The sequence below is a fragment of the Teleopsis dalmanni genome, chromosome 1, assembly GCF_002237135.1.
Source record: "Teleopsis dalmanni isolate 2A chromosome 1, ASM223713v2, whole genome shotgun sequence".
Lineage (NCBI taxonomy): Eukaryota > Metazoa > Arthropoda > Insecta > Diptera > Diopsidae > Teleopsis > Teleopsis dalmanni.
In genome coordinates, this window is record NC_051846.1 from 213518002 (window position 1) to 213545513 (window position 27512).

Consider the following 27512-nt stretch of genomic DNA (forward strand, 5'->3'; position numbering starts at 1 on the left):
GTTATAAAATCCTTGGAGGCATGAACTTAGCGTTGCGGAAAAAACTAAATTGGTGCAAATCTTTAGCTAAAGCAGCCTCAAAACTTTGAGGTCTTTTAAGATTTTGTTAATTTTTTAAAAGGTATCCTTACATTTAGTTAGGATACGCAAAGAGTTGTCGTTCACTGCTTCGAATTCGTACACGGCGTTCCTAAGAGAGACTTTGATGCTGTTCGAAGTTGTTTCATGTTAGCATCATTGACAGCGATAACTGCGAGAGATTGGTTAGTGACTTATGCAGTCAAGGGAGTAGTTCAAGGGAGATGTAGATGGTACCTTAGTTAAAGATGAAATGCAGAAGCGTTTTTAGCAGCACTGCAAGTGAAGAAAAAATTGCTTTATAGGTAGCAGAAACTGGAGTAATTATGTTATTACTAGCATTACTAAAAGTTAAAATGACCTTACCCTTATTTTCAGGAATAATATCTGAAGGACCAGAACTTGACACATTTTTTTAAAGAGTTATTTTTTGCACTTTTTAGCGTTTACGTCACGCTTATCAGGGTAACTGCTGTCACTACTCGTCTCGCCGACCTCTATATATTATGTGTTTTAATACCTGTTAGCCATGATAAAACGGTACAGATACCGCAATACAGTTTTATGTTTTTTATTATATTTCAAGTAATAACATTTTCATAAACAAATTCATAAACTCATACGTTATGATATTAAGTATTCACACTATTAAATATTAAATTTGATCGGCAAAATACAACTGTCTCGATTGGAATTTAGAGTTTAACTTCAAAGTAGAAATCTTTTCAAACAAAAATTCGTAACAAATGATGTCAGAAGTAAGATTGTTAAATAATCCTGTTTCAAGGATGGTTAGACTTGGCGATTTGAAAAATCCATAAGTTCGCTAATTGGTATGCGTGGTAGCGCAAATTGATTTTATTGATTGTAATCTAAAGTAATCGTAGAGAGAATAAAAAATTGAACACCACAGAGATTGCTTAATATTATCTATCTGCACTTTATTAAAAACATTTAAACTTTATATACAAAATTATTTCAGAAAAACCAATCGATATTAATTCGATTGGAAATCCACTAAATTTGTCCACTCTGCACTGACATTATTATTAAGTAAAATACTAAACACTCTTTAGAGCAACGACCAATAAGAAAAGGTGATAATGGCTTAATTGCACTATTTGCAATTAGTGTGCTTAAATAAATCAACAACAATATTTTATAATTATAAACAAACACCGCAGTTAAACAATAAGTTGGAAGTACGTTATGTGGTTATCGATAGTTCTAAGGCAAATTTTTACAATCGAATCGAAGCGATGAAGCAGAGCAAATAGAGGTGAATGAAATTGAGTTCAAAGTTGCGAGAAGTTGCGCTAAGAAAGACGAATCACGCACATTGAGGTAGTTGTTGCAATCCAAAACTCCAGAAGCACTGATCACGGTTGCCACTTATGGTAGTTTAGTACCAAAATTGGTACTTTTTTTTTTTTTTCGTTTGGTACTCACTTTCAAAAAATGGTACATTTTTGACGACCCAACTTTATTGTGGATATTTCCAATTAATTTTTTTTATAAATGCAACTTTGCACTATTTTATATTTTGTTCATTTATAACATTATAAAAAACACAGAACGAGAAAACAAAAAGGTCCAAAAAAATTTTGGACCTTTTTTTACAGAAATGGTACCTTTATAAACCAATTTTGGTACAGAAAAAAATTTTCAAGTGGCAACCGTGGCACTGATAGTGCGGTGGAGTAAAAGGCTTCACAATATATTTCAGGAAAATTTATCTCTATCTCTATATCTTTGCTGGTTCAGAAAATACTAAATTTTGACATACTGTGCACAAAGCTTTATGATTGGGTATTGGTTGATGTTGGTATGCTATATGTAAGGGGTCATTTATATTGGTTATTGAAAATGATTATTTGAAAAACCTTAAATTATAAGTGTAATGAAATATTATTATGTAAGTGTCAAATTTAATAAAAAGTAAAATAGAACTATGTCTGCAAATACTTTAATTCGTTGTCGAGTATAAAATTGTGCTAAGGAAAGAAATACAAGTTACAGTGTTCGTGAAAAACTTTAAATCCGTTTCTTGTATAAAATTATAATTTTATTTGGGTTGTTTATTTTGGAAAGCTAACAATGATTAGCAATGGTTAAGTTTAAATGTTTAATTATTTTTAAGAGCAAATGAATAAAGTTAAATATAAAGCCAAGCTTTTAAAGTCAAGATTTTTATTTAAGATGAAGGTTAAGGATCCATTTGTAAACAAATTTTCTTGAAGGAACTTTGAGATTTTACGCACATACTCCCGTTTGAAACAACCCTGCATTAGGGTTTATTTCTAGAATAATGGCTGTATCAACATACGTTAAACTAGTTCACATAAAATATTTATTGCGGCGTTTATTCGTAGTAAGAATTAATCTGAAATGTCGCACTGCCAAAAGACAATTTTAATCAGGAAACTTTTAACAGAATTAAAGGAGAATAATCACATTATATTATATGGAATATAATATACCTAGTTCCTTTTAAAATTATTAGCACGGAACACGGAATTTAAAGAATTAGTCGAGGGCATAATAAAATCTATTTCGGCCATTTCACTATGATATGAACTTCAGTTATTATAATTGTGGTAAGCCCACAATGGACATAATATATTCTTATTGCAATATAGATAAAGTGTTCATTTAAAAAAGAACAGACTTTTAATGAAAACAGATAAATTTTCGTGATAAGTACTACATCAAATAATCAAACTAAGCCTTGAATTAAGTAAATATGTTTTTAAAATTATTTTTTAAATATTATTTTTTATATTTCCCATTTTCAATTTCTAAATATTTTGTTTTACAAGTGCACGCGATTCTTATAATACGTTCATTCTTATAATACGTTTTGAACGTCCACTATTTCGAATGCGCCTGAGTCGCCTTCGGTTGTTGGCTTGGGTTCTTAATCTTTGTCTTCTTTGTTGTCTACGGTGTCTCATTTGTTGCCTTTGACGCATCCTTCTTAGACGTTGTAATTGCTTTCGTCGGTAACGTTGTTGGCGACGTTTTTGTTGATTTCTATATCTTATCTGCTGACGATTGCGCCTTACGTTTCTTTCACGATTTTTGTTGTTCACACGACGTATTCTATTTTGATTTGCTATTCTACGATTTTTTAAATTTTGCTCACGTCTTCTTATTTCTTGGTTTCTGCGTTGTTGATTTCGTTGCCGTATTTGTTGTTGATGTTGGCGCCGAAGTGATTCAAGACGGCGTTGAGCTTGAATGTAACGCTGAAATTGTGAGGGACGAGTTCTTGCAGCTCGACCAATGTCTTCATCTTCATTCAATAAGTATAGATTAGTATCTTCTTCTGAATCCTCGCTATCATCGTCATTATCAAGGTCATTGTTTTCATTTTGTAATACAATATCATCGCTGGCATCATCAGTATCGTCATCATCATCGATTTCGGCGATGGTGTTATCATCAAAAATATCATTATCTAAAGTATTTGTATCAAAATTTAAGGATGTACGGAAAAATGCTGTAGGTGCTGTTGGACTTCCAGTTGTAGGAGCTGCTGTTGTTGGAGAAGTTGCTGTTGGAGAAGTTGCTGTTGTCGGAGAAGTTGTTGTTGGAGCAGTTGTGGTTGGAGCAGTTGTCGTGGGAGATGTGCTAGTGGTGGAAGTTGGTGCTGTTGTTGTTGGTGAAGTGGTTACTGTGGTTGTTGTTGGAGCAGCAGCAGCTGTAGTGGTAGTTGTGGTGCCTTTTAATGCCAACAGAGAATTTAGAACTCCACTGGTTACACGACCTTGAGCACCGATATTTTCAAAACGTCCAACAGATTGATGTTCTTTTTCAAACAGTTTGTATGAACGATTATCATCATATATGTTTTTTGCATCTTTGAACGATAAAAAAGAGTCAAAATTTCATATCCATTCTATATAAATAAACTAAGAACATTCGAATCAAAACTTACTTCCTTGTAGAAGAGTAAATGAAATACAAACTAGCAAGGCTAGATAAAAGTGTAGTGTTTTCATCTTTTTTCAGTATAGGTATACTTTTTTAATTCTATGTTTACAAGGAAAAACTACTCCAAGCTACAGAAGCCTGGAATCAACTGGTTTTCTAAAAAAATTCGCTTCTTTTATATAACTATCTAATGTATTTAATATGCATAATTTCACTATTCTAAATATCTGTCTTAATACTAAACTTACAATTTATGAACTTGGCATATATTAAAAATTTACATAAATTTTGCTGCCAATAATGGAATCTAAGAAAGAACTTTTCGAGCCACAAATGAACTAATTTGACCTATCTGCAAAGGTTACCAGTTAAATTTTTTTAAAGCGCCAATAACAATAACTTTGTTATCAAAAACTTGACACAAACACGTTTTAAAGCTTTCAAACTACAATGAATTCTGTAAAAGCAGCATCGAAAAGCAAAATCGTTGATAATGAAGTCAATAAATTTTGTATTAAAATGTATGCAGCCTGTTTTATATATTTTACTATATGAAGATTTATAATTACATCAAAATATACTGTAAATATTTGCTGAACCTTTGATTCGGTTAGTTTGCATAGTTTTCTAAACACAAAATTTAATAACATATGTGAGTGGTGAGTGACCAATTGAAAAACGATTTTAATGGAGAATCTTCTATTTATCCTTTATATTTTTGAAATATGAAAAGAATTTCAATTTGAAAAATATGTATATTTTTACCAAATAAATAGGTAAACAATTTTATACTAAAAAGAAAAAAGTTACTTAGTTGAATTAAAATTAGTAGAAACCAAGTTAAATTACCGCGAATGTTTTTTTCCGTTTGTCTACGTTAATGTCAAAGTCCTAAATCTAAGTTTTTATATTATCCTAATATGTTTTACATATCATTATTCTAAAAAGAGAATGAATGAAAGATTGAAAACAAATCAAAGTCAAATCAAAAGATTGGCTTTGAATTAGTTGTATTTAGTTTGTGACAAAATGGAATAATAAGATGGATGTCAGATTGTTCATGTGGGGAGGACATCTGCATACCTGCCTGCAGTATTAAGGTTATAAATATTAAGCGTAGTATTTTGATGCATGTTTACCTATCTGTCTTGTTATCATCGAGGAAATTAAAATAACAGAAATAAAACTATAGATACAAATTATTTTGATTTCCCTGAATACTTAAAAAATTAGCTTATCAGATTATATATATCAAAATCATGTTATTTATTTACTTCATTTAATTTTCGGTTTTACAAATGTATAGTTTTTGTAATAAAATTTAGAATCCGTATAATATTTAAACATTTATTCTTACAACACGCTTATTACGTCCTCTTCGGTTTCTCAGGTTTCTCAAACGTCTGCGATTGTTTGCTTGAGTACGTCTTCTTTGTCTCTGAGATTGACGTCTTCGCCAGTTACGTTGTTTTTGACGTATCCTGTTTAAGCGTTGTTTTTGTCTTCGGCGTTGCATTGTTCTAAGTCGTTTTTGTTGATTTCTATATCTATTTTGTTTTTGGGTACGAAGTCTTTTATTCAAACGGTTTCTTTCATTTTGCCTGCGGATTCTATTTCTATTTGATAATCTTACTTGTTGGTTCCTTCGCCTTTCATTTTCTGCTCGTTTTCGTGCTTCTAATTGCTTTCTTTGTTGCTGACGATGTCTATTTAATTTTTGTTGACGTTGGCGCCGTTGGCGTTCAATGCGTTGCTGCCGTCTAATATAACGCTGAAAATCATTTGGACGAGCGCGAGCAGCACGTCCTTCATCATAATTATCATCATCATTTTCATCTTCATCACTATTTGCTGTGCTACTATCACTTATTTCATCATCATTAATGTTTTTCTCAGGATCGCTTTCATCTTGTGGAGTAGTGTAGCTCAAAGTGCTCAAATAATCATTATCGTCTTCAATGTCATCTTCGTCATCGCTGCTATTACCATCTAAATCGAATTCATCTGGCGTGTAAGCTCTAGATCCTGTTGTGGCAGGTGGAGTAGCAGGGGGAGTAGTAGCAGGGGGGGTAGCAGTAGCAGTCGGCGTTGTTGGGCTTGTGGTTGGTGATGTAGTAGTTGTAGTTGGAGTTGTAGGAGTTACAGTAGTCGTCGTTGGTGCAGCAGTTGTTGTAGTAGTTGAAGTGGTTTTAAGCGCAAGCAAATTATTCAGCACCGCGCTAGTAATGCGTCCTTGTGGAACAACATCCTCTTGTTGTCCAACTGATCTATGTTGTTTATTAAATAATTTAAATGATTCATTTTGCTGTCGAACGTCCTTGCCGACTAATCAATTAAAAAATTTCATTTCGTAAAATAAAAATATCTGTTCACAAATTCTTTGTACAATAACTTACCTATAGGATACACTGAAATTGACAAAATAACTACCAACACAAGACTTAGATGTATGTTATTCATATTGTCTTAGTCTTTCATATCCTACTTGAAGAATGACTGTTTAAACCGTACTGAATTAAGAATGGTTCTATTCCATTTTATATACCAGAAATGTTTTTACTATTTGCCTAAATATGTGAAAACTTTCTACCAAATAATTAGTAAATACCTGAGGGCATGTCAAAGTTCCACGCTGAGATTAATAATACAAATATACTTACTAATTTTTTTCACTAAAATAATATAACAAAACTGCAGATATATAAATGTAAAATTAATTGATTAAAACTCAGCCATGGTCTGAGGTTTTCTTCAGTGATTAACTTGCTATTTTAAATATAGCCTCTGGTTACAAAGTTGCGAATACTAAATTCTGTGGTTCATATTCTTTGTTTCGTTAAATTTAGAAAAACGATTTACAAAAATTTTTGATTGATTATTATTTTCAGAGATGAACAGTTAATATTGTAATAAATAACAGTTGAAGTTAAATATTGTTCAAAATGTTGTATAAGATTTGGTTAAAGTTCGAAAAAATCTAATTGAATGTGTAAGGATATGAAAAAATAATCATGGTATGTAGCTTAAAATATATAAATTAATAAATTGACAAATATGTTTAAAAATAATTATAAAATATATAAGACTTAGTTAATAACACTTTGATATCTAATATCCTGATACTGAATTATACTTTTTTAATTAATTTCACAACGAAATTTATCTAACTACCGTTAATAATGCCTTAACTAAGTGTATGATGAAGAACTTTAAATCAAAACGCTTTAACTTTATCAACTTTATTAAGTTTTTGTATGGGAGCATATAATTATTAAAAAACCAAACATTTTAAGTTCAAAATAATTACTTAGAGATCTAGTGTGCTTAACAAAGATATCACATCAAAAGTCATAATATGTGTGTCATAAATCGCACCATGGGCAGTCATCAAGAATGTGCGACTGTGTGCTCCGGATGGCCACATGAATGCTTCTTATATCCTTTCTAATCTTAAATTTAAATAATGAAAATGTTCGTGCGATGATTTTTCACAATTTTCGACGCGGATTAATCAGAAAAAAAGAATGCATCGATCAAATTAGTTCGACATTTGGTGATAGAAACCCCACATCCAGTGACTGTAAAACGCTGATGCAATGAGTTCGAGTGTTGTAATCGTTTTCTACACGATGAATTCCGTGAAAGACGTCCAAGAACGGCTGTTGTACCAGAAAACATGAATGCAGTACGAAAAATGATTGAGATGAATAGGCATGTTACATACTGGAAGATAGAGACGGCATTGAGCATTAGTGAGATCAGCCTATATTCAATTTTACATCTACATTTAACTTTCAGAAAGATTTGTTCTTGTATTCTCGCATATATTCTATTTTACATATACATTTAGCTGTTAGAAAGATTTATTCTCGTTGAACTCCCCATAATTTCCAAACTGCTTAAAAAAGGCACTTGTTTTCGTGACAATTAAGGAATCATGGATTTACGTCCATGAGCCTGAAACAAAACAGCAATCTACTGTTTGGGTCTTTGTTTGTTTTTCAGAAAAACCGGTATTCCCATTTGTTTGCCGAAAGTCTTCGGGGAATTGAGGAAAATCAACCACCAAAGAAGATTATCCTTCACCACGACAATGCGAGCTTCCACACATTAGTTCAAAGAAATAAGTTCTTGAGCATTTAAAACATCGGATTGATAGGACATCAAGCCGTTAAGACATTCCAAACCCTGGTTTTAGAAATATCAAGTTCAGAGTGGCGAAACTATTTCGGAAATTAGTTTACCCAAATGCAAAAATGTTGAAAAAATGTTTGAAAAACCATAACTCCATTTTCACTGATCAACCAATTTGTTTTCATTGTTTGGCGAAAGAATTAAAAGACAACACTCATATCACAGCAAATTAAGCAGCTCGCTGTGTTGAAGTATTCGACGCGAATATAAATACGCTCAAAGCTTCAATTAGATCGGTCTTACTTTGCATTATTCATTCGTTGCATTGTCGTCGTCGACTGCGGTCGTGTGCAGATCAACACGATCCATGTACGTGAAATGTTGATCACCCAGAGCAGCAGCCAGCAAATATATAATATACAGAGAATTTTTCTTGGTAGGACCTATGCCTGGCATTGAGTGTTCTGACAAAACAATGAGGTAATGGATTCACTGTGTTTGAGAATTGGTCACTTACACTACACATTAGGAGAGCTGTACACAGGTGAGCGATATCGTTGGTGGAGTGTCATACTGGGGTGGTGCATCGCCTTCTGACTCGTGTGGAATCGTGTTGCTCGGATGCAGTGATAGATATAGATAGATAGATATAGATAAGGCAGCATTAGGTGCTACTCTGCCTGTAAATATTGTAAATAATAACTGTAGGTTAGGTAGTGGTTAATGTTAGATTAAGGTAGTGGTTAATGTTGAATAAGCGTACCTGTAAATATTGTAAATAGTTATAGGTTAGGCTAAGTTAGTGGTTAAGGTAGAGTAAGCAACAAGATAAAAAAATGTTAAAAGATTTGATGGCAAAACTTTGATTTATAACCGAGGAAAACAACTAGCTAGAAAATATATATACTCTTAGAAAAATACTAATTGTATGTTAAGAACTAACTAAAACTAAAAGTAATTTAAATTAATAAAGCAAATATTTGAAATGAAACGAAATCGGTCGTAATTAAAAATTTTATAGAACTTAAAGGATTTATTTGCAAAATATTTTCTTTAAGTTTATAGTTTATAAAAAATGATAACTAAAAATTCAAAGTATTGTAATATCAATATACTTCAATATATTTATAAAATTTTGAAAGGATTATAAAACAAATGACTACTACAATATTACTAATTAATAGTTGTTTTTAATCTACATTAAAAAAAGCTAGTCAAATCAACTTTTACATGAAAACACTAAAAACTTTGCATATTATCTAAAAGGTTCTCCATGTGGGAGGCCAGCAAGTGAGAATTGGACTGAAGTTGCTGGGTTGTACTTCCTTTCTTCACAGCATCCGCATAAGATATTGATGGCAGTACTTTGGAGCTGACTTGTGAGATTGGAGTGGAGATATTTTTTTCTTCAGGTTTTGCGAAGCGCAAATGACAAATGCTGGTGTGGAATGGCCCACACCAAGCGGGCTGATTAAAATCATCGGTAGCTTCCTGCAAGAAAGGTCCTTCCGAACTAAAATTAACAGCACTCTTTCGTCCGCAGGAACAATAGAAGCAGGTGTACCTCAAGGGTCGCCATTGTTACCCACATTGTTTAATATATATACGGCAGACATCTCCACCTTACGCCCCGTGTCAATGGCGATTTACATAGATGACACTTGCTTGATCTACTCTGACCGGGATCCCATAAATGTAAGTAACACCTTACATAGAAATATAGACCTCATGGTGTAGGCTATATTTCTCAAGGCTATATTTATAACACGAAAGAAAAGGCAGCATCCTCCAGGAGTGAGCGTCGGTGGCACGGAGATACGGTGGGAGGAAAGCATAAAATATCTAGGGGTCACTTTTGACAAACTGCTTAATTGGTATAAACACATAAAATGCAAACGGAATAGTTGCTCTATAATTCCACATCTCCTGAAGCCGTTGTTTAATAATAATCGCTTCAACCGCAAAAATAGAAAGTTATTATATGCTCAAATAATTAGGCCCGCACTACTGTACGGATGTGTAACTTAGAGCAAAGCCTCAAATACTGCCATAAAGCAATTAAAAATAGCATAAAATATGGCTTTAAGAAGACTAATTATGATTCCTTGGTATATTAGAACAACAGACATACATAGAGATCTAAGAATCGACTCAGTGAAAAAATATATGAAGGACAGAGCCCTAAAATTATTCACAAAAGTTGATACGTTGCCCAACCCCGCCCTAACAAACCTTAAGTCCACCTCAGGACGCACAGGAAGATATGCTTATCTACGGTCCGTCATCAGTTAGAAATGAATAAATGATAGTGATTTTAGTATAGTTAAAGTTTATAGTGTGGGGCAGGCATAAGCCCCTGCCACGAAAGAGTAAAAGTGTACAACAGCAGTAACTCAAATCACAACAACAATAACAAAAACAACAACAACAACAACTAGAAACTTTGAACTATGTTTTGTTGTCAAACTTATAACTGCATTGGTTTTATATTTTACTGAGGAAACTTCAAACTTCATTCCAGTAATCAGGGGAGAGAGATGACGTAAGGATAATTCCCGTAGCTTAAGCCCTGAAATATATTATATGTTTGGAATATATAGGGAAATAAATCATAAATAAAACAAAGCATAATTATTTTTATTTTACTCAAATTTAAAATTTAATATAAATAATTTAAAAACAAAAATTTAAAAATAACCTTACAAGTATATTTACAATTATGCAGCAACAGGTAAAGAATCGTTAGGCTCATTGATAACCTCTTCCTTTCTGGGTTCATTGAAATTTGTTATATCGGATTTTGTGTTCATGTTTAGTTTTCTTCTTTGTTGTGTCCTTCGTAATTGTCTCTTTTTGTTATGATTCGGTTTGTTTAACTTTTGATTGCTATAATATCGCTTTTGATTACGTTTTGCTCCAGTTTTAATGTTGGGGCGCCGCCGTTTTCCTGTTTTATTTTTATTTCTACTAGACTTTACTTTTTTTGACTTCTTACGTTTAAGAAACTTTTTGTTGGAACTATTTTGTTTTGTAGTTTTTTTACGGTTTGCAACATGCTTATTGCGACGAGTTCGTTTTACTTTGTTTTTTGTATTACGGCGTCGTATACGCTTGCGTCGTCGGACAGCTCTCCCTTCACGAAGTGTGTCTGGAACATCATCACTATCATCACTATCATTACTATCATTCAATGAATTAGATTTTCTTAAATTAGCTCCTTCTGTTAGATATTTTGTATTATGAAAGTCTTGAAGAGATCTTGCCAAGCGTTGCTGAATTAGTTAAAGTTAATTAATTAAAAAAGAACAAATAATGTAATTTTGAAAAGTAATTATTTCCTACCATGCGTGAATCTTGAATGAGTTCGTCAGATTTTATGAAAAGCGTTATATCATTCACATTCTGATCTTTAGATTCTCTATTCTCATCTGGTTTAACTGCAATAATGTCGTCTGTAAGCGTTTTCTCATCTAAAATCTGATCATTTTTGTGTGTTATTGCAACATTTAATGCAGAATCTTCTGATGTTTGTTTCTCATGCTCGAAGCGTTTGATTTCTGTTTCAATTTCATTATCTAAATATATTTTATTAGTTATCTATACAAAACAATTTATTTTAAATGGTGACAAGTTTAGTTAATATATTCAATTAATTTGTGAGTAATATCACAATTTTTCGCTAAACATACCGCAAAAGACAATTGATACAAATATCAGCAATGTCCACAGCCTTAAAATCGAACAAAAAATTCTCATTTTTCGGACTTTTGATGAAGCGCAAATAGGACAACCTCAACCCAAGTGTGGTAACAAAAACCTAATGCGAAGCAAACATCGATTGACTTAGCTCTTATATCGCCACCAATAATCAGTTACATCAATGTAGCTAGTTTGCTAAATAAATATTCTTAAATCTCTCAAAAAAGAAAGTTTTGAGTATTTTAACTAATATTCGAGGCATTTGTATTGTGGCGAAACTTAATGTTTGACTAATGTTTCACTATTGGCTATTGGAATAAACTTTTGGGAAAAGGTATTTATAAGATTTCTCTAATCAATATATATATATATCTATATATATATAGTGAAAGAGCAGGGAAATAAAATAAATTAAGTTGCTTGTGCTTATAATACTTATAAGTTAAAAAATGTTTTGAAATTGTTTTGAGACAAATAAAACCAGCAAAATATTAAAATAAGAATTCATTATCACATTTATTTCTAAAATATGGTCATCCCACAAAAAAAGTTTTTTCATTTTAATTATTTTGTAAAGTCATTTCAATTTACGTTTAGCCTTGTATTCTAATTGGGCGAATGCTGTTATTTACGCGTCGCCTTCTGTTTTTTCCACCCGTACGAATAACTCGCACATTTTTTCGTTTTGCTGAAAGCCTTCGGTTTTTGTTTCCATTTCGCCTGCGCTTGTTGAACCCACGGCGGATATTTTTCCTTGCGCCTTTTCGCCGGCGGCGAACGTAAACTCGGTTAGCTCTTTCTTCTTCAACTGGTTCATCAAGCGAACTGGTTTCTATAAGGGCTACCACACTTCCATCTGGTATAGCATTAAGTGCAGAACGAGGTACTAATAATGCCTCTTGTCCAGTTTTTTCATCTATAACACTTTGTCCTTCAATTTCAATGACTCCATCTGGAACCATAATAGCTCCTGCGTGTTCTTTAGCAACAGCCATCTGAGTCGACTTCACATTTTTCAGTATTGATTTTAGGTTTGGAAAATTTTCTTTGTCAGCATAATTTAATTGTTCTTCCTCTTCTTCGTCATCATTTTCCTGTTCATTACTCCTGTGACTGATATCGTAATCACCTTCATCATCGTCATCTTCATTTTCCAAGTTTTCATCAATGTCGTCATTACTTTTGGTTCTGATCAATTTACTAGCATCTGCATCTAAAATTTCAAAACCATGAACGACAGCACTGGATCGACCACGGGGAACACTTAAAAATAAATAGGGATTATTTGCGTTTGCTGAGTGATGATTCAATGCAAGACCGCGACTTTGCTGAACCCGAGGTTCTGTATAAATAAAATGTGATCAATTATAAAACTAATTAATTCCAATTGTCATATATCTAACCTGCTGTAGTGAAGACCACACTGACCAACAGTATTGCGATTATTCTAAACATATTGCTGCTTTGGATGTAACAATAAAAATATTGCTATTACACAGCTCCTCTAATGTATAGAAGTTATTATCGTCTTCAGAGTTTTCTCGTGTTCCTTGATAACTGAATGGGAATGTCAGTAGAACTGTAAACATCAAGAGCACATCATTCGTTTTTATGCAAAAGTTCTAAGCTTACTCAAAGCGGGAAGATTCTTCTTAGATTCTTATTTTGTTTACTTCGTAACAGTGATCGCACCAATCATTGTCTTGACAATCTGCTTCTCTTCTTTGGATGTTATCCATTTGCATGTCTTTTGATATCATTTGAAATAAACACCATATGTGATTATGAATGTTTTCTTTTTTATAATATAACTACATATAAATTTAAATACTGTTTTGCACAAGAACAAAATCAACAAGTTCACTGACCATACGAAATGTGTAAAAATAAATATATCAAAAAACCTATAAGAATGCTGTATATTCAAAATTCAAAACTAATTTTGTTATAGTTAACAGCATCTGGTGTTGAATGATTTTCAAGTAAATTGCCAGTGGCCAAGTTGTGCGTGTGTTGTTGAACCCGTACGCCAACAAAGACCCACTTAAAAGCGTTAGAACAGTTATTTAAATACTTCAACAATTTTTTTTAGATGCGAGTTAATCGAACTTTAGGATTCCAATATGGGGACAAGTAGTTGAACTTTGCAGAATTTACATTAGATTTTTAGCTAGTTCAGCTATTCTAGCTAACATTTATATAAAATGTCAATACTTTATTCTATCCGAAATTGTGGTGTGGTTTGATGATACAATTTTAAAAAGAAAAATCCAAAGAAAATTTGAAAACACAAACTCAATTGATTCAAAGAACTCCATATTTGGAATTCTAACAATTTTATGGAAAAGTATTAATTTTTTCTAAGAAAATTTTGTTTTTCTATAAGACTGTGCAAAATAAGTTTTAACAGATCATTTGTATAGACATTGTCGATAAATTGTAAGCGTACAGCTTACCAAGTCTTGATGCTTTAGCCAAAAAAAACAGATAAAAAAGGTTCCGTAGATTTTGATTAAAAGATGAAAGAAGAATAAAACTATAATTAAAGGTTACTAACCTTTGTAACAGTTCATAGCCATTAGTTTTCATAAAATTTACATAAATACTATAAGAAGTTAATGATAAACACCACCTTTTTATATATTATGCAAATTAATTTGCGGAGATAGTAGTTCATTGTGACTAAGATATTTAATATTTAACTATGAATGAAAGCCAAGTATTTCAAAAGAGAAATCTGTGCTAAAGTTGATAGTTCATTGAACGCGATTAGAAACATTAATATTTCGCTATTTTCGTGATTAATTCGAATTAATTTTGCATTAATTATAATTCTTATAAATATGGTTCACCACTTTGTGGCAATATTAATTTTACATTAAGGAAACAACGTAAGCCCATGCATATTTGTGTGATCATTTATTTTGTTTTGATATCATTTGCATTTTAAATTTTTTATATCTTCTGAAATATACTAATTAAGTATATATTGCCATTTATATCAGCAAAAACAACTATTTTTTGTGAAAAAAGAAAGTTTTAATTTAGTAAAAATATACATATATAGAATTATAGACTATTAAACGCTGGCATTGCTTGCACATGCAAATTCTGTTCTAATTAAATACTAAAAGTCCAAGGTAAAAAACTTTTTGTTGGAGGAAATAATATTTATAAATAACTAAAAGGTAGTAACAGTGACTAAATTATTTTTTTTTAATTAAAGAACACTTTCTAACTACTCTATTGTAATACTTTCACCAAATTCCTAGTATTAAAATTGGATTTTATGTGTTTAAAAGCTAATTTAATGATAAATGATTTCGACTATATAATAATATTTCTTATTATTGTCGTAAAATTACTTCTTTATACAAACTGAAGCCTTAGAAAGCAATCCAAATTACATATAAATACGTTTATTAAAATAACTGCACTTGAAGTTTACATAAAATATGTATAATTTTATTTGGTTTATTTTAATGTTATCTACTTTCTTATATTAAGTAATATACAATAGTCTTCAAATTGGTTACTCTTAGAAATCATTCAACTAAGGTGACTTTGCTGCACATCTTCATTATTTGTATTTTTTACTGCAGTCTTCGGTGTAGACTCTTCGCTAACAATTTGTACTGGAATTTGCTGTTCCAAGCTTACTTCGTCCCTAACATAAGCTACGGGTGTCGGGTGTTCAATGGTACGTGAGCGTCTATGCAAATTAATACGACGGCGCATGTGGTTTCCCTTTGCATATGGAACATTGGCCGTAATTGGTTGAACTTGTCTTGCCAGTTCAGGCTCCTTATCATCACCCACAAAAATGTATTCGTTTTCATTACTACTTTTTGAGTCTGCTGGTCTTGAATCTTCTGATCTTTCTGCACTTTTAACTGCTTCACTTAGAATGCCAGATACTTCCATTACAGGTGACATTTCGATCAATGTTCCGGGACGTACTTTTTGTTGTAATAAGCTATGTGTTGTTTTTGTTGTATTTGGTTTTGCTTTTGTTGCAATAATGACAGGTGTACCTTGTGTTAGTATAGTATTAGATGTTGCTATTGGTGTGGAAGTGCGAGATGGAGGAATTTTTGGTGGCACGAATATGTTCATAAGAGAGGCATCTGCTAGGAGAGGAACAGCACTTGCGGAAATGGCAGGTCTTTTCTTTTTGCGATCTGGTGTTTGCATATTATTAATTGCTTCTTGCGGAATATTTAGAATAAAAGGTTGAGATTGTATGCCCTCTGCAACAGACACAAGTTGTGTTGGAGGGGAAATACCAAGCTTAGACCATGGAATTGTAATATATTGTGTTGGTTGCCCTTTCCGTTTAATAGGAGTTGTCAATGGTGGTTGAGGATATTGACCAGGTTTGTAATGTTTTCGAACATTATTTTGCGAATAGGAAGAAGGCAATATAGAAATTTTAGAGTCTATTAATTCTGGTGCCACATAAATTGTTTGACCATTTCGGTTAATAAAAAGTGTTGCGTGTTCACCCTTTTTTTTATTTTTAGGTTGCTTAGATTGCATAATTTCACCAATAGCTGCAGGAGTTTGTACCCCTGTAAATTGACGAATTTGATGAATTAAGCTTTGTTGCCCACGCTGAATAAAATTTGGATGGGTCTGTGACCTCTTTGTTGACGGTCGTGAGTCATAATAAAATTGATCATAAGTGTCACTTTCTTCATTTTCATCATCTTCATAATCAGTAAAATAAACGCGTTGATGTTTTGGTGTGTAAGTTGTTTGCTTACGTTGTTTACCAGGAGTGCGACGTTTTTGCTGAATCGACTGCGGTCGAAGTCGTTGATTTTGTGGTAACCGATACCGTTGTATTGGTTTGTTTAATTCATCCTCTCCACTGTCATCATTATCCAGTTCCTCATCAATGTTTTGTTCTTCATCATCATCATCGTAAGATTGATTTTCATTTTCGTCATCATCATCAGTTTCATCATCGTCTTCGGTAGAATCTACAAATTTAAAATTTACTAATAAAATTTTACCAAGTATTATTTTCTCACCTTCATTTTCTTCTTCTTCATCATCATCTTCCTCATCAAAATTATCAGATTCATCCTCATAATCATTATCGTTTTCATCAGAATTATTTTCATTGTTATTATTTATTCTATTATTTAAATGATTAAAATTGCTTGGACGATTCTTATTGGATATTCGAATAACAGGTTTCCTTGTTGAGGGTTTGTGTTGAACTCTTACAACGACATCCGGACGTTCAGTTGTTGTAGTTGTTGTTGTTGTAGTAGATTCTCGAACTGGTGTTTCAACTAATCCAGGTAACTGAATTCGATCATTTATCCAGCCTGTAACTTGACCTGCTAACGACGATACAGATGATCCAAGTCCCTGCCCAGCATTAAAACCAAATATTTGCCAGGGTGAAGTTGTTACATTATTTGCTTGTTTACCATCGGGTATATCACCTTCGCTGTTTCTAGGCTTCAATGCTATCAATGGATGAATGATAAAGTCTGCTACTGTGTGACGCTGTATATCATTTTTATCGTTCTTAAGAATATTTTCTTCAACATTAGAAACTGGAGGTTTTTCAGTCGATGTTTTAATTTCATCATCTACAAATAAGTTAAAAATATTTTTACAATATTAACTCAAAATTGTAATAATTAATTTGTATTTACCCTCAATTGGGATTTCAGTAATTGTTAAATTAACTGTATTTGGTGCATCCTTGATGTTCTTGATGTTTTTATCTGCTCCTGCAATGTTTTCCGCAACAACTAAGGAGGCTAGAAAAACAACTACAACCAATGTTTTATGATTACATCTAATATTCATTATGATCTTTCAATTGTTTGCATTATCTCTTAAAACAAAAATTTTATTTAAAAATTTGAAGTAAGTCCTTATTGGATTCTTTAATCATGTACTATTGTCGCATCAATCAACACTGACACTTCTTTTAACCATAAAAACTATTGAGGAACTGGCCGAACGTGCGCACAAACAAGAGCTTTTTATTGTGACTAGTTTTTTACTACAGTTGCGTTTACTAAAGAAACTTGCGTTCATGTTCTGAGAGGAGAGCGACGTTGGCAAACTAAATGAGAATTCATTTGTTTTTTATTTAAGCTTGTGTTACGCTTAGTATTCTGTTTAAGTTTTTGTAATATGTGTAAAAATAGTATTAACAGATCCTCTAATAAAAAAGTCTATTACACATATTTGCATATATTAAAATGGATTCTTCTCACTAAGTGAATGTATGTGGGTGTATCCTATTTTAAATATATCAATACATAGGATTTTTCGATTTAAACGGCACTATTTTTAAAATATTTGTTTTGTAGACAGATTATGATATAAAGTAACGCGTGTCCAGAACGCGTACCTATCTTGAGACCTTAAGACAACCTAAATAGAAATGCTTACTCGTTTCATAGTTTTAACAAACTGATATGATGAGTAGGCTCCAGCCTGTTGGGGGCGACTGAATTCGTAAAGTAAGTCTATAGAAATGACTACATGAAAAAATTCGTACAAATACAAAAATTGAATCCAATGCGCGATTTTCAGCCACAAATTATTATGACGATTTATGACGAAACCAAATAGTTTTCAATAAAACGTTAATAACCAACAAATAATACAAAAAACTCATCTAACGAAAAAAAAATAGAATTTTACCAGTCCAGTAAATTTTGCGATAACCAATTAAACAGCAACGTAAATAGTTTCCATAACATCCCAAATACTTTTATACAAAATATACACAATCTGCAAAGTCAAGTATTAATCGGGGATATATTCAAAACATAATATCTAAATTATACAATGGAAATATCCAGAATCTTATAACGCAGATTCGCAGTATTTGCATCAAGAAATTCAACCCAAATCATTTTTTTTCTTAATTTGATTGATATAATAATACTAACTTTCGGCTAGATTTGCTGATTAGAATATTAGTACAAAACAAAATAGAGTCTACCAATAGTTAGTTTGTGTCTCCTATTGCAAAACAATATTGCCTCTTTGGACCGAATATAACAAGAAATACAACTACTTTTTAATAATACATCAAATTATTTTGTGAGTTATGTGGTATCGTGATAAACTTATCAGAATATGTTTATTCAGATTCATCCAAACTGGGAAAGTATTTAACTCTATTGATCAACCAAAAATAGAAAAGTACAAAAAAATACTATTTTAAAATCTATTCACTCCAAATAATTGCTAGTAATGTGTGCTATATTTTATGTTATTTTTAATTGTCAGCTGGAGGCTCTAAGTGGACTTTTCAAGATGCCATGCCACATTAGGACAAATGGCATCCTCAGAGACATCAAGATCGATCCGAACAAAAAATACATAAAGGATAGAACCCTGAAACTATTCACGAAGACGGACAGGTTTACCAACACCGCGTTTTCAAATCTTAAAATAGTTACAGTCTCCTCGGGAAGGTATGCAAATATGAGGTCAGTTATTGCTTAGTCAGATGAAGTGATAAAAATAATCCAGTCAAGATGTAAAGAGGGTTTCGCAGTTAGTAGAGAGTAAAACTACTCAAATGCACTGACTCAACTAGCATCAACATACAATTTACTATATATACAAAAGCAGCGTTTTTGTAGAAATAATCTGTCGGTATACTAATATGTTTTTCATGATTACAAAGTTGTTACATGATTATTACCAGCTAAATTTATTTAGTTATACTACATAAGATATTCACATTAATGTGAGAGTTGGCTGCAACAAGGATAAATTACTGAAGAATCACATACGATTGATAGACACACCGTAATCCATTCTGACATCATTTCATTCAGTTTTTACCCACAGTCTGATGACTTGAACCTACTAAAACCACCTCAGGAATGAATGGAGAAGATTTCCACAGAAATGTGGGAACTTCATTCAGTAATCATGGGAAAAAGATGGGAGCAGATAAGTTTAGTACCTAGTGGGCTACGTTCATCTAAATCAGTACATGTAGTAGATTCTTCTAAAAATAGTTATATAAGTGCAATATATAAAATATACTGGTACAATAGGTCTCTTCTGGCCGCAGTATCGGCTGTTGGGCAATTTTCATGTCTACTCTTTAATAAATAAATAAATATAAAAATATAAAATATAAGTTGTCACCGTTTTTAATTAGAATCTTGAAATCTTTTTGCTAAGCTATTCAGCTAAATATTTTTATTAATGTAAAATGCGTAATCGTGATATATGTCTCAATTAAGAAAATATAAGTGCTTATATGACTAATTTGTTTTCTTTTTGTTTAAACGAATTTACTATCAACAAATAAACTTATTTCTGTTAAGACAGGACGAACGACCTGGTAGTCCAGTTCCTTATTCTTAGTTAACTTTAAAATTAATTTTAATGTTAACTCTTAAATAAATAATAAATAAATAAATATTTCTGTTAAGCATTGTAAAAATTATTTTGTAAACTTGGATTGTCATTAACGATTATAATAAATCTTAAATTTTTTCCTTTGATATAAATAATAAGCTTTCAAATTCTGCTTTATATGGTCGCCTGTGTTGAAACTAGGTTAAAACTTGATTGCTAATTTTATGCGTCTTATATATCTCTCTGGAAGATTAACATTAATCAGTTTGTAGAATTAACATGTATGATATTTATCATATATAAGTATATTTAAACAAAATGGTTTTGCTGTGATAAATACATATTAAATATTTATGTATAAAAGTATAAATGTTTGAATGTTTGAATGTATAAATGTATACCCTACAAATGAAATATATTCATGTGTTTCACATATAAAAAGTCTTTCACATTAAATATTTAAAGCATTTATAATTTAGTTTTGAATAAAGACGGCCACAATTTCGAAAACAGAATTTAATTCAATATATTATAAAAGAAAATAAAGCATAGAAGAAATAATAAAATAAATATGAGTCTAAAGTGTGCTGTTATAGTTTTAACAGTTGTTGCTGCTTTGAATTTTAACTGCGAAGGTTCGTTAGTTTGGTAAAATTAAATAATTAAAATGTATGATAAACTTATATTTTTTAGGACGGCAAATATCACATGGATTGAATCCAGAAAATAGAAATGGTGGGGCTTTTGTGATTGCAGACAGTCATCTGGACTTAAAGAGATCCTTATCACATAAGCAAGCGCGTGTGTTCCCCGGTGCTGTAGCCATAAAAAAACTTGTGCTCTTAAAATTTAAAAAAATTGTTCCCATATCTTTAATTTTGTTAAAATCAGGTAATGAAAACGAAGCAGAGTTAGTGCCTGTGTATCCTACTTCTGAAATTCCGTCCGATGTTCAATTTATTCCAACTCCTAATGGTATCTCGGGTCACAAAGATGTGCAAGCCATTGCGATTCCTAGTAGTATACACGAACAACTTCAGGCAAATGGTTTAGATAGCTTGGAAAAAATAGAAGCACTTATTAATAAAGCTGAGGATGACAAAAAAATAGAAGTAGATACTATTGAAGACATAGATGAACCGCTAAATCCGAAAGAAGATGATGAAGATCAGATACTTGATCCAAAATTAAGTTCAGATCACAAAAATAATGTTTCACCCACAAATTTACGACGTTTAGCAGTAGATGACATTAATCGCACTTCTTCTTTACGAAAAACTCACCACACTACTGTAGAGGAAATTCCATTATTCTTATACTCAGCAAAGGACACACCTCAATATGTGTACCGTGGAAGAAGTAGCGGATAGAACGACGCACTATCTAGAAAAACAGTTAATGGAAATGGATTTTTTAGACTGATGTTATAATGATAATTTATTTTATTTTCACAAAAAATTTATATAGTTTTAGAAAGGTTATTTATTATTAAAGGCTGTCTGGAGTATAATTAATTAATTATATTAAATTAATAAAATTTTAAACATTATTTAAATTGGTTTAAAAATTTTTCTTATCTTAAAGACTATTTCGTCTAAAATTCTTTTTGGTTCTAAGGTGCTTAATGTCACATATCTATAACAGGATTTTGAAATTTAAATTTATTTTGTTTTAATATATTCTTTCCTTTGCTCTTGACATTGCGCGTTGGCGTATTATAAATACACATTTTTTGTTTCAGTGCGTCATGTTATTCGATCTTACACAGTATTTATCGCTTCACTCATCGTTTTTCCAAGAAGACGTTGTAATTGATCCGCCCAAAGTTGTCTGCTTCCGCTTACTTTTTCCTATAAAACCAATTATTCCAGACTTCCTGATCGCTTCGCTACGTGGTCAAAGTAGGTTAAATATGAGTTGAAAATCATTTTCATATCATTTACAATTAATTTTTGGAGTACAGAGACATTGGTTATACCTATACTTAAAATTCCTATACCTATATTATTAATGTTTAATTAATTCGAATATGTATTATTCAGAGATGAGGTAAAAAAATAAATATTTTTGTTTGGAAATTTCTTCAAAACATTATATTAGAAAGTATTTGTAAGCAGGAAATTTATAATTTTATTATCAAATGTTTATAGCATATTCACAATTTTATAATATTTCAGTAATACATATATATTTTAGTAAAAATATTTTATTTATGCGATATACATATAAACCAAAATATTTGTGATTAAAAAATATATATTTTGTACTAACAAAATAATTCTAAATATTTAAATATAAATATAATATTTTCATTTTGAATTTTGTTTTCAAACGAAAAATTCATATAATTTTTAAAATTCAATTCATTTAAAGTAAGTTATAAATGCCTAACATTTCAATAACTCTTAATTTCAGTATAAAGTAGTTCAAGCTTGGAATCTATGAAACCTATAGCGCCTATGATCTCTATTGACTATAGCATTAACCTATTGAATTAAAATAGCTACCTGTTCTTGTAGCTCCATACGGATTGTAACATGGTGGTGGACCGTAATAATTATAAGTACACATATTGCAACAATTAATTGGCGGAATATAAACTGGGGGTACCACTATTATAGGAGGTTGTCGTGGTGGTGGTGGCGGAAGTTGTGGGCGTATTGGCGACGTACTGCAGCATACTTGCGGTAGTGGTGGAGGTACAATAACTGTTAAGCAACAACGATTTTGCTGAAATGCTGTTACGGTACAAGGTGTAATACAACTATTTGAGTAAAACAGGCTATTGAAAAAATCAGTTATAAAACTGAATGTTCGTTCTTGTCTTCGACTTTTATCAATAACTGAGAATTGTTCCGTATTGTTATTGACAAAGGCAGGATTTTGATTTTCATTTGTAAAATTGTCACTTTCCACATATTCATTTTTTAAGCTGTAGAATTTTAGGTCATGAACTTTGTACCCAATATTATGAAGTCCTATTAACATGGACGGGTTATGCTCCTTTTGGAACTTCTGCAGCAGAACATTCTTATTCACGGAGTACGTGTCTAGTTCTGATAACAATAATGGATTAATGGCAGATGAAACACTTAATGTATGCCGTTGTACTGTAATGTAAAATATTAGCGTACAAATAAAATTATTCAAACATATTGATTAATGTACACAAAACAAATCACAAAAACCATAATGTTTGCTATATTTGGTTATAATATACTTAAGTGTAATAAAATAAGAATATAATTTTATCAATTCACGGTGCTACTAAATATAAACAAGAACGATAAGTGTTTATTTCAGATAAATCATATTCATGAATAAATAAAAAACAAAAACTTTAAATAATTAACAAATTGATGTAGGTATGATACTTTGTAGGATACCTTGTCAAATGTTTCATGTAATAAAAATAAAAAAGTGCATAGTTGAAAAAACATTTATTGAATTTTATACACATATTATAGAGAATGAATCAGATAATAACTATTCTAACCTCTTCGAAATCCTTGATAACCAAATCCGCTATTAGCACCGCTATTAGCGAAACTATTTCCTCCTGCATTAAATCCATTGGCATTTGCAACAGAATTTGTAGACGACGAAGCTCCATTTGCGTTAGAAACAGATGATGCAGAGGCGGAGGCGGATGCATTTGCACTATTTCCTCCTTGGCTTGATGCGGAAGCATTACTTACAGCAGAGTTGCTTACAAAACCATCTGGTCCCTGAACTGAATTAGTGTTCGAGTTTGTAAAAGCATCTGAATTTTCACCATTTGCGCCTTGAAATATTGATTGACTACTTGCATCAGATTGGACACCACGAATATTTCCTTCTTCATAGGCAGCAGTATTAGTATTGGCAATATTAGTTAAGGACCCATATTGGTTGTTATTAGTAACTTGAGATCCACTGTTTGATTCAATACGTTCAGAATCCTTAGTTTTAGAATGTGTAGTACCAGCGTTTGATGATGTTGCTTGCTGTTGATTAGGATCAAAATTAAGTGATTGACTTTGAGCGTTATTACTCATCATTAGTGAATCCAGAGATTGACTATTCATTTGAGCAGTATTTGCTGAACTGACTTGTCCACTTAGTCCATCATTTGCAATATTTGAACCAATACTTGATGCGCCATTATCTTGAAAAACTCCGTTTGGGGTAACTTTTTTGTTTGTATGAGTATTTGCACCAGCTTGTTGTTGAAATAGATTTCCCCTATTATTTGCAATACCCTGTGAGTTAATATTCTGATTTTGTGGATATAAGAAACTAGATTGTCCATATGGATTAAAAAAATTCTGCCTTTGATTCGGGTATTGAAATTGTCTACGATTTCTTTGAATATGCTCTTTTGATTCAATATTTATGTCTAAAACATGTCGTTTTGGGCGTTTTACTGAAACTGAATTTGGTTGGATTCGTTTGTATGTAATTAGATTACGTCGTGGGCGATAGAAATTTGGTGCACCTGTATAAATAGGTGATCCTCCAGGATTACCTAAATTTGCAGAAGTTTGTCCAAATCTAGTACTACCAAAGGCATTCGAACGAGAAATTGTATCTGTAACACCAATATTTCCGTATTGTTGAGTATTTGACTGAGTATTACTGTTAGCTCTTGTTTTCGCATTTCTACCTTGTACATTTACTTGAGCTTGTGAAAGCGGTTGATTTTTTTGCTGTGCATTTCGCGTTAGATCTACGTCAAGTAAACCTAAGCCCAATCCAACAGTTCCATCAGAATTTCGATGGAGACCAAATCCATTTTTTAAATTGTCACGTGATATTGAAGAACCAATACCTAAATTACCAATATTAAAATCATATCCCAATGCATTCGATACGGCGCCGTTAGTTTTTGTTTGAGAACGAGTTAATGTACCTCCAACATCAATACCACCTATGTTTAATTCACGCGAAATCGCGTTACTTCTTGCTACACTCGTCGTTCCTCCATTTCGTATACCGCCATTGTTTTTTGTTATTGTACGTGAATTGGAAATACCCTGAGAAAACTCTAAAGGCCCATAATTGTATTCACGTTCACGAACAGTGTTTGATGCACGCGCAACTGACCCTCTGGGGACAGTGCTTCCTACAAAATTATTTGGTTGTTGAGCATAGAATTGACCATTTGTCACTGTAAAAAAAAAATTTCATTTGTAATACATGATCATTTATTTTATCAATCAGATTAAATGCTAAATATCAATCACTTAATAAACCACATCACCATTTCTTTAGATTTAATTTCTAGAACTTATAAATTTGATGTACACATATATACCTTTAAATACTGAACAGATTAAAAGACACCATATAAACAAAAGCAGTGGAAAATTTCCCATTCTGATAGCAGTACCAGTAAGGAAGCACCTCGTTATTAAAAATATGATTATGTAAGCTATTTGCTTTATTGAAATTAATCTACGTTGTTTATCGATGTTCCGCTCTTCATGAATTCAAAAATGTTTTTAGTACCGAACAATGCTATGCAGACCGTTTTACTGACTGATTCCAATTTTGAGTTTTAAACACAAGCTTCGTATTACCAAACTAAATTGAAGTTCTATTCTAGATACGTATGACATTAGTATTTTGAACATATAATACATATATGTTATTGTAAAATTTTTATTGCTTTGTTTTTGTATTTAATTTGATATTAAATACTTAACTATAAAACAAGTTTATCAGTTTGTATAAATGCGTCATTAGTGCTTCATTCTTAGTGATGCTGATCAAATCTTCCCTAATCTTAGTATAGGTGTATTTATACATTTTCACACCTTCGGAAGTTGTTCAATCATTCCGAAAAGAAGGTTGACAATTAGAGACTACAACTATTTTCATACTTATTTCACATAAATTACATCAGTATAAACTTACGCTGGTATACACTCATATAACAAATATAAGCAGATTTAGTAAAAAAAGATCTCTTCTAAAGTAAGTGTGGTGAGTTTTTTGACTACACAATTTTCTGTAAGTCGAACTGGTTTTTGGTAGTTTTCAATCATCTCATTCTTATTTATTTTTCGAATTTCAAATATTTTTGAGATATTTCAACCGGTCCGATAAAAAACTTAATAAATCTATGTGTACATGATATATAACATACAGATATGAAAACAAGTTAATGTATATCAATATTCATAAATGCAAATTATATTATATATTATATTTCGGGGGATTTCTACTGTCAATCGTTGATAAAATAATTATTGTTAATTGGCAGTCTACTAACATTTTTTTTGATCAAAAATACATTATATGAAATTTAATACATTAATACATTGATAAAATGGTAAGAAATTATAGATTTTCTCATCACAGAACTTACACCTGAACCATTGGCTTAAATGGTACAAATATTCAAATCTCAACTATTTTGCTTTCTCTTTATGTAAAATATGAATAATATATACATATATAAATGCTATAGTTTAATTCAAATCTTTATGCCTAAATTTGAAAACTATATTCGAATTATAGTTCATATATATTCATATATATTATATATTCACTTTCTATTCTAAATTTATAAAATAAAGAAAATTTGTTAAAAAATCGTAAAAAAAGCGTAATATTGATAGCACGAATCAAGTACCTAACTTAAATAGCACCTTTACATATAAGAAAGAAACTTCAGATTAAATCATTCAGCTTGTATATTAGCAACTATATGGCATGTACAAGTAATCAACCGACATCTACTCAAGGTTTGTCCTTAAAACGAACTTCCTTTTTTTGATTCATGTATTCACTGTTACTTAATACCTCAATCATTACGGTTGTGTTTTAAGCTTCCAAATAATCTACATTTTTAAAAGTGCATATATAATAATACAACTTATATGTGTTTTTAGTAAATTTAAATGATAAAGAAAAAAATAATAAACAAAATTTTATTACCTACAAGTTTGAAATAGATTTTATTGTGCTACCTGCATCATTTTATGATGAGCAACATGTGTTAAAACTCAGAAAATAATAAGTTGAGTAGCGATAACTGTCTACGAAGCTAGTTTTCTATCGCTTCTTGTTCTGGAATATCATATTGCCCTTCTTTATAAGCCACCTACTTTTATGCGACCTTTACCATTGACTGCACAAGACAATAATAAAACAATAAGACCTTCACCATTGACTACATAAATCAATAATATATCTCTCATCACAGTCCATGGTACAAATATCAAGTAACTTGGTAACAGCATCAAAGCTTTTGTCCCTAAACGGGCTGTAAACAGCAACATTTCTCGTATCCTAACTAAATGTAAGGATAC

At 31.5% G+C, this 27512-nt stretch overlaps 5 protein-coding genes across 6 annotated transcripts; 1 reads left to right on the forward strand and 4 right to left on the reverse strand.

Annotated features, from left to right (window-relative positions):
• Window positions 1–2909: 2909 nt before the first annotated feature.
• On the reverse strand, window positions 2910–6474 carry LOC119667226 (trichohyalin-like). The gene is made up of 3 exons (XM_038076516.1): window positions 6411–6474; window positions 5386–6339; window positions 2910–3940 (listed from the first exon to the last, which is right to left on the reverse strand). The coding sequence occupies exons 1-3, from the start codon at window positions 6472–6474 to the stop codon at window positions 2910–2912; spliced, it is 2049 nt and encodes a 682-aa protein (XP_037932444.1).
• Window positions 6475–15396: 8922 nt separating this feature from the next.
• On the reverse strand, window positions 15397–17679 carry LOC119667227. The gene is made up of 4 exons (XM_038076517.1): window positions 17523–17679; window positions 17047–17456; window positions 16884–16938; window positions 15397–16757 (listed from the first exon to the last, which is right to left on the reverse strand). The coding sequence occupies exons 1-4, from the start codon at window positions 17677–17679 to the stop codon at window positions 15397–15399; spliced, it is 1983 nt and encodes a 660-aa protein (XP_037932445.1).
• A 3106-nt stretch (window positions 17680–20785) lies between these two features.
• On the forward strand, window positions 20786–21584 carry LOC119667228. The gene is made up of 2 exons (XM_038076518.1): window positions 20786–20849; window positions 20908–21584. The coding sequence occupies exons 1-2, from the start codon at window positions 20786–20788 to the stop codon at window positions 21582–21584; spliced, it is 741 nt and encodes a 246-aa protein (XP_037932446.1).
• Window positions 21585–22695: 1111 nt separating this feature from the next.
• Window positions 22696–23356, reverse strand: LOC119667229. Its single transcript, XM_038076519.1, has one exon. The coding sequence runs from the start codon at window positions 23200–23202 to the stop codon at window positions 22696–22698; it is 507 nt and encodes a 168-aa protein (XP_037932447.1). The 5' UTR covers window positions 23203–23356.
• Window positions 23357–23637: 281 nt separating this feature from the next.
• On the reverse strand, window positions 23638–26255 carry LOC119671876. 2 transcript variants are annotated; one of them, XM_038082699.1, is made up of 2 exons: window positions 26113–26255; window positions 23638–25363 (listed from the first exon to the last, which is right to left on the reverse strand). In XM_038082699.1, exons 1-2 carry the CDS (start codon window positions 26126–26128, stop codon window positions 23706–23708), a joined length of 1674 nt encoding a protein of 557 aa, XP_037938627.1. In that variant the 5' UTR covers window positions 26129–26255; the 3' UTR covers window positions 23638–23705. The 2 variants fall into 2 exon arrangements, with proteins under 2 accessions (XP_037938627.1, XP_037938626.1); XM_038082698.1 differs by lacking the exon at window positions 26113–26255 and adding an exon at window positions 25511–25787.
• Window positions 26256–27512: the final 1257 nt, after the last annotated feature.